Source organism: Mugil cephalus, chromosome 10, assembly GCF_022458985.1.
Source record: "Mugil cephalus isolate CIBA_MC_2020 chromosome 10, CIBA_Mcephalus_1.1, whole genome shotgun sequence".
Lineage (NCBI taxonomy): Eukaryota > Metazoa > Chordata > Actinopteri > Mugiliformes > Mugilidae > Mugil > Mugil cephalus.
This window is the reverse complement of record NC_061779.1, coordinates 8,477,382-8,496,451: the sequence shown is the minus strand read 5'-3', so window position 1 is coordinate 8,496,451 and position 19,070 is coordinate 8,477,382. Positions and strand designations below refer to the sequence as shown.

Here is a 19,070-nt window from a genome sequence, read left to right as displayed (position 1 = left end):
TGGTGAGGTCGGTCGTGGGGAGAAGAACGCTTTGTATGTTTTGGCAATTATATTTAAATTGTATGACTCAGGAAGATGTTTTTCAAATTCTATATCGATCGCTGATGCAAAGACAGGAGAATATAACGAGGATGGAGAGGATTGAACGAGATTAGAGAGTGAAACGGAACAAAAAGACGGATCTGGAAAAAGACGCTAAATGAAACGCTAATTGGAACAATCAATAGGCGGCAGATTCATCCTAAAGCCGACTTCATTCTGCTTTGTAATCTTATACCATCACAGAAACACAATGAGGTTCCCAGTAAATAAGTCTAATCCTCTTAGAGTTTATCAGTGCCGACGGGGAGAAATGACCATCTGCTTAGCTGCATGTTCAGGATGAAAGGTCGGTTCATGATTGTGATTAGCTCGTAGTTAAACCAGTGTCCAGGTCTCTGTACACTCTGTGTCTTTTCATTCCCATAAACACGATACACAAAGGTTCATGAACCTACTAACACAGACTTCTAAAAGCCTTTTTATACAGTATTAGCTATATATTATATATCTTACACTTTACATATTTAATACAGTAAATACATATCTGTTATAGTTCATACATATACTGTCTTTAAACTGATTTAATATACACAATATAATCATTTTATATGATAATATATCTTCATGTCCACATTTAATGCATTTTATGTATATGTTCAAGTATAACTTTTGTACTTTGTAATTTTTAATTCTTAACTAAATGCATAATTTAATAATAAAAATGTATTTTATATATTGTATGTATATATATTTGTATATTCTATATATGTATATGTCCTGCAAATGTTTTTATATTTTATATAGACTCATATACAGTATATTTTTATATGTTTTGTATTTTTAGTATATACTCTGTGTATATGTGTATCGGTCCTCACTTAACTATCAAATATTCCTCGCCCAAAAACCTTCGTCCGTCTAAGAAATATATTTTCTTGTAAATAATTATCTGTGAGCTACCAAATATATTTTCTTCTTCTTCACTGTTTTTTTTTTTTCCTGGAAGCTAATCAACAGGTGCAGAATTTAGCAGCCAGACGCCATCCAACACCGTGTCATCCGCATATTTAAAAATATGTAAGCGAGAGTCGAGACATTCATTAGTGTGCGGGCCGTGAGGAATCCAGCACTGGAAACTCCTGCTAATGAGAGGACACAGTTTTTCTTTCCTTACTGAAAATGACAAGAAAAAAAAAATGTTCAGACTCAGACTTAAGAAAATATCCTTGCAATAGAAAGTAATGTTGTCATAAAGCATGTTAATCTTAACACAGATCCTCTAGTTCCTCTATTGCGTCGATAACAATACAAATGGCGACAGTGCTAAGAAGCTCGTATGCTCACCTCAGACCAATCTGCTTGGGGCCGAGCATATTTGTATTCTTACCCACGCCTTGCTACACTTGCTGACTATTATTAACAGCCAATCCACTCCAACCTCATCTAAACACCTCAGTGATTGTAATTAGTGTGTTCAGGAGAGGGTCAGTTTAAGACTAATCCTGTGCAGTTATTGTGGTTTAGGTTTTTAAATGGACTCTAAAAAGTTGCTAATTTGGGATGTGGGATCCTTGACTGTCTACTCACCAGCTTGTTCTTTTTGTAAGATAACACACTAGCTAGGCCCAGGAGGCGATAGATAGATAGTCGGTTCATTATTTTATGTCACATGTTGTCTCTCTTTTTCTTTCTCTCTTTCTGTCTCAGACAGGAGTTAAGCTGACAATTAAACAGAAAATTACTTGAGCAATTATTTATTCACACTCCATGTAGCATCTTTACGCGTTATTTTATTTATTTAGTTTTTTCTGGGGTGCCTAATGACACACACAGCACCAGACGCTTCACTCCTGACATCAGCACGTCTGAGAGCTCAGACTTAAGAAAGTATCTGCTGCAGCGAATTAAAGTATTCTCTCTTCCTTAGTCGACAAACAGCCTCTCGTTAACACTGGACTTATCCTCCCATCAAGTCAATCTGTCAGAGTCGGCGCCGCTTACTCGGGGCTTCTCTCTGACTTAACACCGCGACGCACGAATAAACACGAACGTCTGGCCTGGCGGAGGAGCTCCGCGCCTCGTCGCAGCCTCGTTTCGCCGACTGGAACAGCTGCTCGGGGGGGAATTTTCACGAGGCTTCCAGCTGGGAACAGTATGTCTGATCAGCTCAACCCCGCTCCCGTGCACAGTCACGGTTCGTGGTGAGGACGGGAACGAAGCGAGCTTGGCTAATCACCCGGATTTGTGACGTCGGCCGTGTGACATAAGACGTCTCCTCCTGCTCGCTGTGGGTTACACTGGCCTGACTCCACTTAACTCACTTGTGACTCCGTGGATCATCCCACAGATGCTGTGGAATCCAGTGAATTAGGAGGCCAGGTCAACTCCTCATGTTTTTCTGAGTTGTTCCTAAACCGTTTTTGTCAGTGTGTGTAGGGACGGCTGCTGCCATCAAGGAGCATCGTTACTATAAGGTGGGGGTGCCTGGTTTGGTCTAGATGGGTGCTACATTATATTAAGTAACATCAACATGAAGTCTACCAGTAGAACAATGAATTTTCACAAGATGGTTTTAATGTTATTCACTTCTCCTGTCGGTGGTCATAATGTTGTGGCTGGTCGGTGTATGTATCATTTATTTTGTATATTCAGGCTCAATATGTTTTAGTAATTGACCCACATCAAAAAATAAAAACTTCAGGACACATCAGAGCTGTCTTACCCTCCTTTGTGGATGTCAGCAGACGGAGGTCTTTTACTGGCCGTCCCGTCCTGGTGGACCTTCTTATCGAGGGACAGAGACAACGGAGCGTCTCGCACAGGCAGCCCCAACACCAGCGTCTCCTTAGTAACGGAGACGGCCTCGTCTCCGGTCCGACCCATGTGCTTCTTGGCGTAGTCGAAGCCCTGGACAGGCTGGCGGGGGAGGAGGAAAAAAAAAAATAAATAAATAAGACATAAAAAGGCTCGGGGACACGTCTGAAGTTACAGGCAGGGACTTCACTCCGAATCCATTCCAGCTGAGAAAGGTCTCATCGGTTCAGCTGGTGGATTGACACATTAAAACATGCAGAGACCCAGAAAAGCTAATGGAAGTTACCTTTTAGTTTTTACATTTGCTACCACAGCACAGACTAATTTATAACCGACATCAACGAGCAATGGATGATAAAGCCGCCACAGAATGCACAGAGGTCACGGTACGCCGGGATGCACGCGGCACACGGCAACGTAACAGCTGATGTCGGTTTTTAAAATGGTAGAGAACAAAGCACAGGGCAGCAAAGCAAACCACACACACACACACAAAACACATATCATACAGTATAATAATATAACCATTGTGATAAACTTTAGTTGTGTGCTACAACAATTTTCAAAAAAGCCCAAAATGTAAGATAATTGAAGATTATAAGGACATAGAGTTCGAAGTGAAACAACTTTGTTTTTCTCCTTCTGTTTTTTTTCTTTATATTTTTATAGTTTATTTGACTTTTGTATTTTTCTATAGTCATTCAGTTGGACTGATTATATAGGATAGGCATACACTATAAACCTTGTATTGAATCAGGGAAATAAAAAAATGAAATGACGCTGTATATTTATAACACTAAAACAATGCAGTAGCTGAATATTACATGTTATCACATCTAAAATAGATATGGAAACTCCTCTCTGCCATGAAAGACACTATTGTAACTTTTATGTAGCACATTAAAATTATATGATGAACTATGTGATGCAGCCTTTGTTTATCATTGTTGGTATTTCAGAGTCCTGCAGCACAGCAGCACATTTCTCATTACGGCAAAGAAATACATTATGGACTACCTCCATCATGTTGTCAGACTCATACACTTCAATTTGAAACCATATCCTATATAACCTAGAAAATCGGTTTCTACATTTTGATAAGACCTGGGCCCCCCTCGTGTCTTATCTCGTCACTGTAAATCCTGCCCGGTGACACACATCATGTTATAAATGAGGTGGAGAGAGGCTGATTGTCAGATAGACGGTGAGGAGGGATGACATGTCAGTCAGAGGGCCGGTTCAGCGCTAGTGTTGTTATATACAATAATTACTTTTTAATTAGTTTTTAGGGCCTATGCCAAATAAAAGAGCAAACATATGATAGTAGCTACATATGATTGACAATGAATAAAGCCGAGCCTCCATGTTTATTCCCTAGGTCATGCTTTGTTTAAATGTGCTCTCCTAGTGTGTGATTTTTTTCAAGATGTTCTAGTACATGATGATCGTTTGGGTGAGAATATGGTTATTTTAAAGTGACAGTACAATATTTGTTAATTTCCCATCTGGCAGCACTATTTAGATTTAATATTATAATATTTCCCTTATTCCCACTTTCTTTTTCCACTATTAATGATTCTTTGGTATTTATCGTACGTTCTGGTTGTTCATCAAGACGGTCACTGGTTGAGTGAATGTTGTACCTGAGCAAGTATCTTATCTTTAGGTTAAATTCAGATTTACATGCACAGAAAAGAAAAAAAAATGCTGTGACCATATAGGTGAATCTTCTGTGAAAGCAAACTGCAAAGTAAAAGCTATTTGAGAAAACCAAAAGATGATACGATAAATCAGAATATAGTTACAGTGACTTCAGATTAACTTTTTTGTTAATTTTAATTATAAAAAGGTCAGAAAATATTTCACAGAATACCTGGAGCTTTCTTTATCTGTCTGTTATTTAAAATTTACTGCATTTTATATGACCTATAACCTTCTGGGTGAAACTGCTGTAATGACACCATGTTGGATGTAAACATGTCAGCTTTCAAAAAAAAAAAAAAAACTAAATTGGTTCCCTAATTTGCATGTGTTTGTGTAAAAGTGCTGCCGCTGATACATTAGGTTTTAAAGGGTTAAAGATTTAAGGGTTTTCAAATCTTTTTTTTTAAATCAGGCCCCATCACACAGTTGGAGAAGAATTGTCCAACTTTCATTTTAATATAAATAAAAACGCCTGCGGCCTGAGCTCAGCAACTGTCAAAGGAACGAGAAAGAAAATCCAAATTAAGTCTAATTTATAACCTAAGAAATTATTACTTCACAGTTACATAATAGAAATTAAATAATGTGTTATGTATGACTTATTTTTATGATTTGCATGCACTTTTCTGATTATATTTGTGTACTTAAGAGCATATACACAATCATTTACATATAACTTTGGATCCAGTGAACTATAAAAACACATTAATTAATCATAATCATCCCGCGCACCTGCTGTGCAGACTGAGTTTCCTGTTTACTGTAGCTGTTATTTATCAATGTGTAGAGCTCAGCTGATGCAGCTTTACATGTAAAGTTTTTAGATTTCTCTAATTTGTGACAGTCTGGTGAAGAGTTTACGTTGGGGCTGGTGCTAGTTTGGATCGATCAGTTAACAACTTCTAAATAAAGTAGATTTAGGTCCGTTGTATCAACAAGTGTTGAGATTTCGGAGCTCGGACGCAGCGACGTCAGAACAGCCCACATGACACCATGTCCTGAATATTAAAGCAGAACCTCCAGATTAGTGTTTCTCCTATTTCAGATAAAGGGAATTGGATGGACATCCCTCCCTGAACCAGTCTCTTATCAGTCTCCAAACACCAGAGCTGGCAAGAGTCAAAAAAACTGATAAATAATAAAGCTCGACAGCACCTTTTGAAGTCAGGGATTTTAGGCGCGGAGAGACAGAACATTAAAAAAAAAAAAAGAAGAGGCAGCAGATGAAGCCTCCGAGGCCTGGACACATTCTTTGTATTGCTGAATGCCTTTCAATTTAAGGAACAGAGAAGAGGATCAAAAAACCCAAAGTAGGTTACACAACAAAGCGGACGAAACCCTCATTTTTATTTATTTATTTCATTTCCTTTCGCTTCCCCCTTTTCTATTTTCGGCCGCCCTAAAATGGGACACCTAATGCGTTTGATGATGCATGCGAAAAACGCCGAGTGCATGCGAGGTTAGGGCGGCGTGGGCATCCGGCTCACGGCGTCGTTAATAATTCATCGGTCACACACACCGAGCCGAGCCAGCAGCCGCCGCGGCGGCGGCGGGCACACGTGGCCGAGGCCGCGGACGAGTGTCGGTGAAAGCGATACGCGCTAACGCGTGGCACGCACGCCCCGCGGAGACGAGGGGCATGAATATATGGAACGAGCGTGTGCTCCTGCGTGCGTCCTCCGCCCGCTGGAGTGAAGCGCGTTGACGGTTTCGTGTGAAAGATGCATGGAGAGTGCAAACAGTCGTTCGCCCGTGGGGCTCGTGCTGCTCTCAGGTTCAGGAGGAGATGAAGAAGACGAAGAAGAAGGAGAAAGAGTGAAGAGAAGGGCAGTAGGGAAAGAGAAGGAGAGAAGTCGCAAATTACATGTTTCAAACATCCTCACGCTACTGCGCGTGATGGATTATTGAGGAGCAAACGTCGGATGTCGGGGCGGCAGAGCTGCGTGTTTGATGTGAGCAGCGCGTCGACGGTTTAAGGTGCGTCACTCTGTCTCCGAGGGGGGAACGGCTGTCATGCATGAAGACGGTACGAATTCTCAGAAACGACAAGGCCGAGGGGCGTAACCTCGAAGAGCGAGCTTGACGTTTCACAACTCATATTTTCACTGCGCTGTATCACTAGCTGGGTTAACACGGAGCCAAATATTCAGATTAGAATCGGTTTAGAAAAAAAAAAAAAACGCTCCATATGAACACCTCAATCGGAATAAACAGGCCCAAACCGAATGAAGTTTCATTCAGTTTCACAGGGGCGGAATATTCCTTTTCCCAAACCGATTAAAAGTGAATCGCAGTGAAATAAAGCTCCGTTCTGTCTGCGCATGCTCTGTCTTGACGTAAAGGCGCAGTGACTTTGGAGTGAAGTATCGTTTTGTTTTTCAGCTCTGCAAGAACGAGACGTTAGCGCATGCTTCAATTGAAATATTGAACTGTTTACAAAGGTCCATCAAAAATTAATTGAAGCCAAGACAGACGGAGGCGCGGAACAATTTCAGAACTGCTGGAAAACCTTGAAGATCGGCCGCTATAAGGCAACGCAAAAGTGGATGTGACCCCACAAACTTTCAGAATCAAGCTGTTGCTTTAAGAATAAAAGTGTAAGAACAATAGCAACTACTGTGTCAGTTTTCATCGATCTGGGCATGTAAACATCACCTCACATGTAAACAGCTGACCTGAAACCTTCAGTCGAAATGAGAAAAAACCCAGCTACTGTCTGTGTCGTTCTCCCACATCCTTCTACTCTAATTGCCTCTTCTCCCTATTCTTCCCCGTCTCCCCTCTCCCTATTTCCACTGACAGCGAATTGACTTAACAAATGGCCGCGTTTCATCTCCCGCTTTAATAAAGACTGGTGGCTGCCGTGGTAGGACGTGAGCCTCCGATCACTCTGTCAGAGATGGATGGCGGTTTCCTCCACAATCCATTTAGACCAGGGCCGGAAGAAAAGAGCGGGAGTGGTCGGAGCGTTTGGTTCACTTAAAGGTGTCATGTGATGTGACGTTGGAGCAGGACCCCGGCCGAAATCATCATTTTCACCCGTCGCTATCAAAAAAGTGGGTGAGGCTTCTCCTCACGTCTAATTTTAACTTGGAGCAACAGCAGCTCGATGAGGTGCAGCAGATGGACGAGGCATGCTTTATTCCCCCCGCGGCCATATTGATTTAAATTCAGCTCGAGCAGGGCAGATGATGGAAGTGCACAACAGTGCCGCTGGTTAAAAAAAAAAAAAAATGTCCCAGAGTTTGGGAACATTAAAAAAAAAAGTAAGAACCGGACTGCACCTCTGCACGGTGCTGCGTCGGTTAGATAAACTCCTCCCAGGACGAGCGGAGGCATGATGCAGCAAAATGCAAAGCACCTTCAGTCCCGTTAAATGGCAGCCACTGCACCGCACTTCGCATTGAACACCTCACAAATGAAAAATGGATTTGTTCTCCTTTCGCTGATTCCACCTCTATTGTGCTCCTCGCGGAAGGCTTTCACGCCTACGCGGGGCGGCGCAGGGGGAGGAAAAGCCGTTTTGAAGGATGTTCAGGCTTCACGGCGCAGGCCGATGAAGTGAGTCGGACTCGGCACAATCACTCTTTAATGCCTATACACACACACGGAGCTAATATAAACCAGCGTATTGATCAGACGCTTTAACTTGTCCCGGACGGTGACTGATGGCAGAGAGAGCTGAGAGGAAGATCACACACACTCAGCAGGTGAATGAGGCGGTTATTCTGCTCAGAGCTGGTTGGTATTGAGATGACTTAGTCTGGTGTAGCCACCCTCAAATCTAGACTCATGCTCTAGATTTGAGAGCACACATCTAGAGTATGAGTCTGGTAACGCGTCATTTAGATTTCACTGTGGGGTATGTTTCAACAGATACAAAGAAAAGAAAATACCTCCGTGTGCAATTGGATAGTCGTCTAATTAATTAACTCTGGCAACTATTTACATCATCGCAACACACCCAAAATGAGTTGACTGCATGGAAGATCTTGCCATTTGGAGTGCAATCATAATGAATTTGTACATATGCAAATCTTTTTTATGATTATTTTCTCTTGCTTATATTGTTGTATTTCATTTATTTCCTTATTTTGAGTTTTATGTTTTTAATTATATAATCTTTTTTTATTGTTTTCAAGAGTGTACATCTGAGCTACTGTGATCACAATCACAATCAATAAAGTTTATTTTATAAAGTCTAAGTTCCCAACAGAGAGACTCCAGACAAACTTTCTGAACCCAACGTTTTATGGCTTCTGACTCCATCCAGACCTGGAATAAGGATGTGTACTTGGAAATATTATTCAAGGATTCGTTGTTTGTCACATGAGGTTCAATCGTTATGATCACAGGTGGGTTTTCTTGGTACCACAGACATTGCATTTATTGTTATTTGCGGAGTAAGCAGAGCATGAAAGTAACTGAACGTCCACAAGATTAATTCCATGCAAAAGTATATTCTAAAACTCAGTTTGAGACAAAATGAGAAACATTTTCTGTGGAAAAACACAATGACGACTAAGTCATGTTGCACAGCAGAAAGAAGGCGAATGTCTTTCATCTTTTATACTTGGACTCCCCCCAGGAAGGGAACACACTGTCCGACCTTCTGACAACATACAGTAATCACATCGCCCTCTGGTTTAATTTTGACATTCCCGCTCTCTATTCTAATTCTAAAACAAGTTATCTAGCGATATTCGACTAGTGAGGTTGTCGACTTTATTTCTTTAAGCATCGTGTCGACTTGTCACTGATCACGCAACATGGACAGATGAGGAGTCCAGTCTGTGGAGATACTTCACTAAAGATGAAGCCCAGTCGACCGTGACAAGCCTGAAACACAACTAAAGTACTAGTGCAGTGCCTCTGAAAAGACATCGGGTAGCGTTAGCAGAGCAACGGTTCAAATCCTCCGTGCAGCAGCCAATTAACAACTTCACCAAACGCCCTGAGGTAACAGAGAGAAGGAGGCTGCACATCAACTGTTTTATTAGACTGAAAGTTATTAGACATTTAGCAAGAAGGATTCAGAGAAGTACTGCTTTTTTTTTTTATTCAGCTACACCCCACCTCATCTAACAACATACTGTAGAGTGCTATTAAAGGCTGTTGATGGTGCTGCTGGTTGCGCCTGTTTTTATACAGGCTATACATATCTGCAGCCAGTGATGCTTGTGCTTATTTTGTGTGTGTGTGTCTGTGTGTGTATGTGTAATAAAGTAACTTGTAATCTAACTTAGTTACTTTTAAAATATTACCATGGATTCCATGCACTGAGTGTATATGTACTTTTTAAATATCTTCTATCTTCTATGATTTGCGTTGCTTTATGTTTATGTTTATATTGTATGTATTGTATAAAGTAGTCAGGGCGTCTTTAGAAAAGAGAGCTTGCTCTCAGTTTGCCCTCTAGGAATAAATAAAGGTAAAAGAAAATCAGTAAAGTAACTTTTTAAAGGAGGAATCACTAATCGTATTACTTTCTCAAGGTAACCGTGGCAACACTGTCTGCAGCACATTGTATGTATTCAGGTCAAGAATATAGATTCCATTGTTACAAAGCATTACCCTCTACCGTGTTTTTATTAGTGACGTCATCGGATGCTAGTACTAGTATCCTACTAAACTACTTTAATATCTGAGCTCGTGCAGGAAGCAAGTCCAGAAATACCTAAAAAGAAGAACTGTCTTTGTAGCTCGTAAGTGCAGTACACTAGTGGGCAATGTATTGTATGTGAGAATGAAACTGAAATGGATAAAACGTTTTAATCCATAGAAAAGTTTGACTCCAGTTTGCCAGAAGAAATTCACAAATCCCTGTGAAATATTTATCTTATTTGCTCATGCATGGCACCGATCGGGCGTGGGAGAGGGTAAACACGGTTTAACGCAGATAAGAACAGTAACTGTAGCCTCACAGCAACAAACCTCACATTCCGGGACTCTTCAATATTTGATATATATTCTCACACGAAACGCAAAGTGAGCAGCATTAAGTGTTTACGGATCGTTTTTAAAGTAAACTAAAACCTTTGTAGCACAGAATTGAAAGGAGAGGACACAAACACACTCACACGCCTCATGCGGGTTTGTTTTATGGGGTGTTTACACCGTGCTGCGCTTTGGTGTTAACACGCGGCTCCATTACAAACAACAAAAGTGTCCCCGCCTACCCCAACCTTACAAGTGCATCCACCCTTCCCTCGGCTCGCTTTGAAATCTCGAGGGACGACGATGAGAGAGCCTGGTCCAAAAATAACCCTCACACCGCGGCAAAACACTAACCACAACTGCTCTTTTTTAGCGGCTGCTCTGCTGATTTACTTTGGAACCTCATATTACAAAAAAAGGGAGGTGGGGGAAGGTGAGCGGCTTCATCTGAGAGGATGAAACAGTCGGGTTGAAAGCGAAGACACATTTTATGTGATGCCACAAAACCAAAATACATGGGTTAGGTCTGCAGGTGTCAAGCATTCTCTTTCAACACAATAGAGCGCATTTACAAGGCAGTCTCTTCATGGTAATCCAGTCCACTAAACAATTAAAATCCTAAGGAACGCTCCTGTGAATTTTACAACCCTATTATAGTTTTTTTTTTTTTTTTTACCTGTCCTCATTGCCCCCCTTCCATCCTCTCCTCCCTCTATTGATCTCATCTCCCATAAAGCCAATGAGGGATGGTGGTCATGTGCACAGCAGCCGCATGCGAGAGTTTACCCAGCAACAACGACAGGCAACACACACACACACACACACAAACACACAAATATACACGGCGAGAAGAAGCAGCCAGCGAGGCAACTGATCACAGCTATCAGTTGACGGAAAATTAAGACAGCAAACCACAACCAGCCAACCAGGCGGTGTCTCAGTCAATACCTGGTGGTGGTAACTGCCCTCCCTTCGATATGAAGTCTAAACAGGGAGAGAGTCAGAGGGACAAGGTCAGGGGAGGGTTATTATAGGATAGAATAGAATAGAATAGAATAGAATAGAACGGGTTCAAGGGAAAGTTGTGTTAAAGTTCATTAAAATGTGTATGAGCGTCATTTTAGACCTTTTTTGACACCAGCTCAGTTTGAAACATTTAAAGAAGTAGCAGAGCCAGAGGGAGCAGCCACATTGATCTGTTAGCTGAAGAGCTGCGGGTGTAATGTTGGGCCAATTAACAAGTTTTACTCAATAGTAAAAATATTTCCTGGGGCAGGTTTCTACCATTATTTACTTTGTATCCTGATTTAATGTTTTAAGGCATTCGTAAGATGTGTCGGCCCAGACCAGTTAAAAGAAATGTGCTTCAGACCCACGCTTGACTGCTGATAGCAGTCTGAGTAATGACAGGTTTTAAAAAATGTTTTCTTATTTATTTTCTCCTGTCTTAAGAAGGCCCCAAAAATGTGTTAGTGCAGCTGTCAGTACTTTTTTTTTACATTCTTACCTATCATCCCCATGTGCGTTCATAGCGTAGCTTCCTTACTGTTTCAAGCTGCAGACTATGAAACATATGGTGCTCTAGAGTCTGGAGTCAAAATAAACTTTACAGGAAGCATAAAGAATATTGTATCTCGCTGCCTGGGAAAGATAAACCTACACCCATTAAAGTTTTCTTTACTTTTTACTGTTGAGGAATCCTTTCAGCGTGTGTTGATTAAACCTGGAAACACGGCACCTTCTATATTCTACGTAAAAACCAAGATGCTTGAGCATGTACATTTAGATCTAAGTAGAAATATGTTGAAGTTATGGCTTTATACTCCCAGATGTCTGCAGTTACTCTGGTGAGCACAACGTTATCATACAGTCTGTAGAGATTAATCCAGATCATGGTAAAACCATAACAGAGCTGTGCACCACAGACAAATGTTCCTAATAAAAACTTGGGACAAGACGTTTAGATAATATGTCTCTTTTAAAAAACTCACACAAGTTGTTAAATTTGTTTTCAGACATTCAATAGACATAATGGAAATGAGACTCAATGGATAATCAACCACCATTATCCTGGTTATGTTATTTGAAAGCTCCCAACAGTTTGAGGTATTTTCAGTTTTGTCTCTACACAGAATAACTGCACACACTCATATTTGCACATGAACATTTATATCTATGTATGTACTTGTTTTCTTAGCACATGTGCATATGCAGATAACGGTATTGTCTTCTGCTTCATTATTCTTATCATATCTTGTCTTAAACAAAGTGTTTTGTATTAACATGTCTGTTTCTTTAAAGTCTATAAAACCTGCAAAGCTATTAAGATAAAACAAACTTTGCATACGTATCACAAATAGATTACATATGGATGAATTGTAATGTGTAAAAAAGGACAAAGTTGCTTATGCATGTACATTTATATCAAAGTATGCAAATGCATATCTTATCTTCTCTTGTGTAAAATGAAGCGTTTCGTCTATAAAACTGTTAAAATGATGCCTTTATGCCTCCCAGATGTCGCTCTGCTGAGTGCTACATTATCGTAATTTGATAAAACTGCCCGTGCAGATCCGCACTAATCCAGATCTAAACACAAAGCCAAAACCAAGCTGTGTGGATGAGGTGAGCACCACAAATGCTCTAAATAAAACCTCCCCACCTGTCATGTAGAACTGAAGAAGCCACTCCTGAAGAAAACTCAACCTTTGTTTTCGGCTTTGTTTTTAGATACTTGAAAGAAGTGATTCCCGCTGTGATCGACTACAATCATCCCGGTTGTCTCAGTAGCTGCCTGTGAAGCCCGAGGTGATGTAATGTACAGTGAGTAATCAAACGTCTCACTGGTTTTCATACACAGAGGTGCATTATGGGTGAATTTTAGAGTAAAACCATAAGTCTTTTGCAATATTGGAAACACTAATCAGACATTAGTAGAGAATCTGTTTCAAATCTTTCTTTGACTTCATCAGGGACATGTTCTGTGTTTTGGTTTATTCATGGTCGGCTGGTTTGATGTAGGCTTTTAGTGACGGTCTGTAAAATCCAGTTTAAGATCATGGATTTGAGAACAAAGCCACACATCGAGAGGCTGGCAGGCTCGCTGCTTGTTTACCGCTCCAGCGACGGTGGCGACGGCAGCGACGGTGGCGGAAGCGGAGGCACGGGCAGCTGTTGCTCTGGCGTCGTGTTCTCTCTGCGCGGTGTCCAGGAGAACAATCTGACCCCATCAAACCAGCCGGTGGCAATCTATCGCAAGCAGGCTCATTTGAAGTGATTGATTTTTATTCAACGACAAACGAGCTGTTACTGTGAAAGGGCCAACATTACCCCGAGGTTCACTTCCAGTACAATGAGTCCTGCCCATTTCCTTTCAGTAAATTGGTCTTTGCAGCATGCGTGATTAGCAGCGACCACGGGCTATTGAGCAGCGAGAAAAAAAAATCATTTTTTTCTAACCTGAAGGAAGAACAGTTTCATGAGTGATGTGTCACTCACAACACGTTTATGTAATCTTGTTAGTCTCACAGCAGATTCTGGGAATTGTGACGGCGAAGCGGTAATATGTGTAATATGTTTACTAGAAACTATGAGACTCAGCTGCTGTAAAAAAAGAAGAAGAAAAGAAGACGGTGGGAAGGAACATAGAGGGCAATAAACAAAAGAGGGAGAAAGGTTATAAAAGTCTGACTGTCTCACCTTGGAGCGCGTTTTAAATGTCCTGAAGGCGCTGGTTTTGAAAATGACCCTGTTCCTCTTGCACAGAATGAAGGCCACCATCCCGATCACCACCATCAATAAGAAGAGCGGCGTCAGAACGGCCATGATCCACAGGTTGCTAGGCGGCGTCTTCACCACAGCTACGCACAAAAAAAACAGGACATCAGTGTAAGGTTAGCATTCAGTCAATCTGTGACTACATAGAGATGGCTGGTGTGTGTGTGCACATAGAAAAAGTGTGTTTATTTCTTGTATTAAGGAAAAGGGAAACACAGAACATGTTAACTAAAGAGCTTTACGAGTGGAGTGGACAAGTTGATGGAACTGATTACACATAAGCATGGATTTGCATGGAATACATGGATGCACATTGCTAATTTTCACAGGTTGAGTCTCCAGCTGACAGACAGGCTGACGAACCTGAATCCAGTCGTCAAAGGTGCAACATTATGACCACTTTCCTAATATTGTGTAGGTCTCCCTTGTGCCTCCAAAACAGTTGTGACTTTATAGAATGGACATGGGCCTTTGGTGTCTGGAAACAAGATGTTGTTAGGGGGCCTTTGGGTCCTATGGGTTGGGGGGAGGGGTCTCTGTGGATCATCCCACAGATACTTGATCAGTTTGGGATATAGTGAACTTAGAGGCCAGGCCATGTTTTTTTTTTTTTGTTTTTTTTTTGTTGTTCCTAAACTGTTTTTGTGTGTGTGTCAGTATCAGGCTGCATCCTGCTGGGGATGACTGGTGCCATCAAGGAGTGTCATTGCTATGGGGTTGGGGGGCCTGGTCTGGTCTGTTCTAGGTGGATGGTTCATGTCTAAAATGCCCCTGAAAAGTTGCCCAGCAGAACACTGAATTGTCACAAGATGCTCAATGTAATCAGTGGTCATAATGTCGTGGGCGATCAGTGTAAGTGGGTGTAAGCAACATTTAGCTCCATTTGATTCACATTATATGGGGTGAGTTTCAACTTCCATTACATTCAGATGACTGTCACAATCACCACATGAAGCTCCGCCCACATGACTTGATTGACCAGGCAGATTTTTGTGGGGGTATAACCAGTCCCCAGCGTAGAGACTCCAGACCAACTTTTAAAAACTTGTAGGCTTATTAACAGTAGAACATTGTAAACCTAATCCAGACTAAAAAGTTTGAGACTAACCAACTAACAAATCAGTGAATTAATAAACTGAATAATCAGTTGTTGCAGCCATATTTACAGTCAGTTTTTCCCCCCGTTAACCTCAGCTAAGCATGTCCTGTAGCTGTAGCTTCATGGTGTTATTTCTCTGAGCGTCTTGTCAGAGAGCAGCTTGGCAAACGGATGTATTTTCATTATAAGGATTAGCGCAGCCGGTTTTCACAGAGCACATAAAATAATATTAAAATAAATGATTTTCTACTAGAACGCTGCATTCAACTCCCAGCCCAAACGCTGTCAGCAGGGAAGCTCTGTGAGGGACACTGATGGCTGGTGGTTTGTTAATAATAGATTGTGGAAAAATGCGAAGAGGGTAAAAAGGTAAGAGGAACACTTTGTCCTCTCGCCCTGCAGACAGTACAAACATCCTGCAGCGCCGGGGAATATTCACGGAAAGATTCAGGAGAAACAATAAATAAATAAATAAATAATTAAAAACTGCAATCTCCTGAACATGACACCAGACATCAGAATAGAAACACCATCTTTGATTTTGAATTCGTGAATTTGGGTTCTAGAGCTTCATTACATGCACAAACTAATGTAAATGTATGCAAATTTATGGAAAACCCAAATGCTACAGAATGTCACGTTAAGCCAAGACTGCTATGCTTCAGCAGATAAACTCTGAGGAGCAGCTAAAGGAGGGTTGTTTTTAGCGGTGTGGCGGCTGGTTGAGAGACGCGTTCTGCTTGCAACATCGGTCTACATGTGTGCACTAATTACTGAAAGAAAATATATGTAAATGTTTAAAGAAAAAACATAACAGCTCCTGTTTTGTGCTAATTATTTCTAAACCTGCCTTCTTCACAGCAGGTGGATTTATTCATGTAATGATGCCTATATTACATATCCCACATTCCATTTAGTCTCACGCTAAGCCACAACGCATGGCACATTGAAGATAAAAATTAATTAATAAATGAAATAAATTAAGATTGAAACGTGACAGAGTTAGACTGCAAATGTGTTTCCAAATCAGCAACTTAGCTTAGCGTAGCTTAGCTTAGCACAGCATTAAGGATACAATCAATGGGAAACAGCTAGTCCCGTTCTTTCTGAAGCTAACAAGCATGTAGCGCCACTGAAGCTAGCTCATTAACTGATAGAGTGTAAGCAGAAAAAAAAACAACCCAATAAGTCTAAAATTGAAACTTGTTTTTTAAATTATAAAGATCAAAGTATTAACATGGATTAAAGTATCTACTAGGAACTATAAGCAGGTGATTGTACATGATAGTACCTGTATCCTAGGCTGAAGCCTATACCAGCTGCTATTGGGTGAGATGCGCTAGTCTATCACAGGGCTAACAAAGGGCAGGTGTGACAGGTGTGAACACCCCCAGGGTGCATTGAGATCTCATCTGAGAGCTCTGATCTCAGACCACATTTGGAGGTGGTCTGGGTCGCAAGTGTCAACACAACGATCCCTGATTCACATTAAATGGTGACAAACAACATTTCACATTCACAGACACAGACTATTTAGAACCATCCTAATTATCTTAATTATCCCCGCATGCCGTGCCACTGGAGCACCTGGAGGAAACCTGTGCACCCACTTATTCTAAGTGCTCTCATCTGATTTAATTTAACGTCTGTATTTTCGGAAGGCGCCGTTATTTTGTTTGTTAAATTTGCTCATAACCCTCAAACCCCCCTAACACGATTTTTATAGATGCTGACATTCGTGTAAATGCAACCGTGTCTCTTGTGCGTGACTTGCTTGCATAATACATGACAATGTCACACAACAGTGGCGCAGTAAGATAATGAGCTTACGTTCAGCCTGCACTTGCACAAAGTATCCCAGCGTCAGAGCCATGGTCTGGGAGTCCAGACTGCTGAGGGTCTTAGCAGCCGTGGTTCCGGTGATGGGCGCCCCGTTCAGCTGGGCGTAGTACGTCATCTCCGCCGGGTTCTTGGGTCCGGGAAGGCGACGCATGCCCACCATCTGGGAGACGTGAAACCCAGCGTCAGTACACGAGAAGTTCCCACTTTACTTTAAATACAGAGACTATCAGCAAAAATATGAAATCTGGATTTTAATGCAAAATCCTTTATCTCTTCACACCAATTAAAAAAAAAAAAAAAACTCTGAGAGACACCACAATCAAAAGTCTGCTTTGATCGAGCCGAGCGTTCGCAGCCAGATAACTGCACCAGGAGGAACAGACTCGAGGACAACTGAGTCACTTGAAATCTCAATTTCCTTTCATCATACATCAAACAGACAAACACATCACAGACTTTAATCAAGTCTGGTAATTTGATTTGGCCATAAAAAAGGAGAGATGTGTGTTATTTAATGGCTGGATGGTTTCGTCACCAACTACACATCATCGTTCCTTCCCCCCCCCACCACCACCTCTGCTCTTCCTCTTCCACTTTGCAGTTGTAAAACCAGTCATGTGTGACAACTGTAAAACCTCGAGGGTGTGTAAGGCACAAAAGCCCAGGAGGAGTCAAACGCTGTCGTAATGCGTTCGGTATAGAGCACAGAGCAGGGAGGTGACGTGTACAGATATTTAACAAACACACAAGCCTCTGTACTTCAGTGGTTACGAGTATTCTGAACTCAAGTGAACTCATCTTTACCCCACGCTACCAACCCAATCTAATCTCAGTGCTGTTTTACAACAAAGCAGTTATTCTATCTTCTTAGGCAGTTCATCGTTTCATTTACACTCTAAATAAACTTGCAGGCGCCCGATTCATTTACAAGTTTGATAAGAATGTGCGGAAATTGGTGGTGTGTTCAAAGACATTTTGGAGAACAGAGTCTTTGAACTAAGGATCAAAGATGGAGCCCATCTGTGTCAAACCTTTACTGTTCTGCTGTCTGTTTCCTACCTTTGCTTTTATACGTCAAGGACTGATTACAAATATGAGCAAGGACTTGTTCAATGTATCTGCTACCTGACTTCATTGTTCTACAATATTCACATTCTTCACGCAACACTGAACTGCCACTTACTTTGATGCGAAATGCTTGTGCAATCTTCTATTTATTCATTTGTGCAGCTACAAGAGAGCTGTAGGAGTTTATGCTTTGATTAAAGCTCTGATCGCTCTAAGCGCTGATCGACAGCTAGTCACCTCTGCAGAGTTTCTTCATCTATTTCAAACAAAAGACAAAGTCTCATGTTGGAGCTGGATCTAATAAATGTTGAACAACTTTTACTTGTGCTAAAGAGACATCTGAGGACGAGGCAGAATTTTCTGAGCTTGTCTGGTCCCCTGAGAGACGTGGATGAGGAAATGTATTTCATCATAACTATTTTGGTCTGGATCGCTGCAATGTGTAGTTACATTTCTGGGCAGGTGCATGTAAGGCTAAGGGTGTAGATCTGACGTAGAGGCATAAATCTAGCATTAGTCTGGAAACTAGCAGTTCATTTATTCATTGCAAAGGTTATTCCCAGACTGAAACGTCTCTGCATGCATTTAGACAGACGTAGAGCCAGTCGGGGCAATGACACATGTGTCAATATTAGTCATAATGTTATGGCTGATCAGTGTATAGTGTCACCTTTTGTTGTATCCCACACAATTTGTTTTTACAGTATTTATTGCTCCTCATGCATGACTGTTGAGCTGTGCACGAGAACCCATATTTACCCACAAAAAATGGCAAATAAAGTTCTTG

At 41.3% G+C, this 19,070-nt stretch overlaps 1 protein-coding gene across 6 annotated transcripts in view; it reads right to left on the bottom strand.

The window, feature by feature from the left end:
* The window catches only part of kiaa1549la (KIAA1549-like a), a 114,105-nt gene that overhangs the window by 33,054 nt on the left and 61,981 nt on the right, over positions 1–19,070 (bottom strand). For 5 of the 6 annotated variants that reach the window (XM_047596498.1, XM_047596497.1, XM_047596495.1 and 2 more), the window contains exons 10-13: positions 17,204–17,375; positions 14,197–14,357; positions 11,446–11,481; positions 2,765–2,958 (exon numbers count right to left, since the gene is read on the bottom strand). In XM_047596498.1, coding sequence (XP_047452454.1) covers positions 2,765–2,958; positions 11,446–11,481; positions 14,197–14,357; positions 17,204–17,375 — 563 coding nt within the window. The remainder of the gene's footprint in view (positions 1–2,764; positions 2,959–11,445; positions 11,482–14,196; positions 14,358–17,203; positions 17,376–19,070) is intronic. The other variant, XM_047596499.1, reaches the window with a different exon arrangement.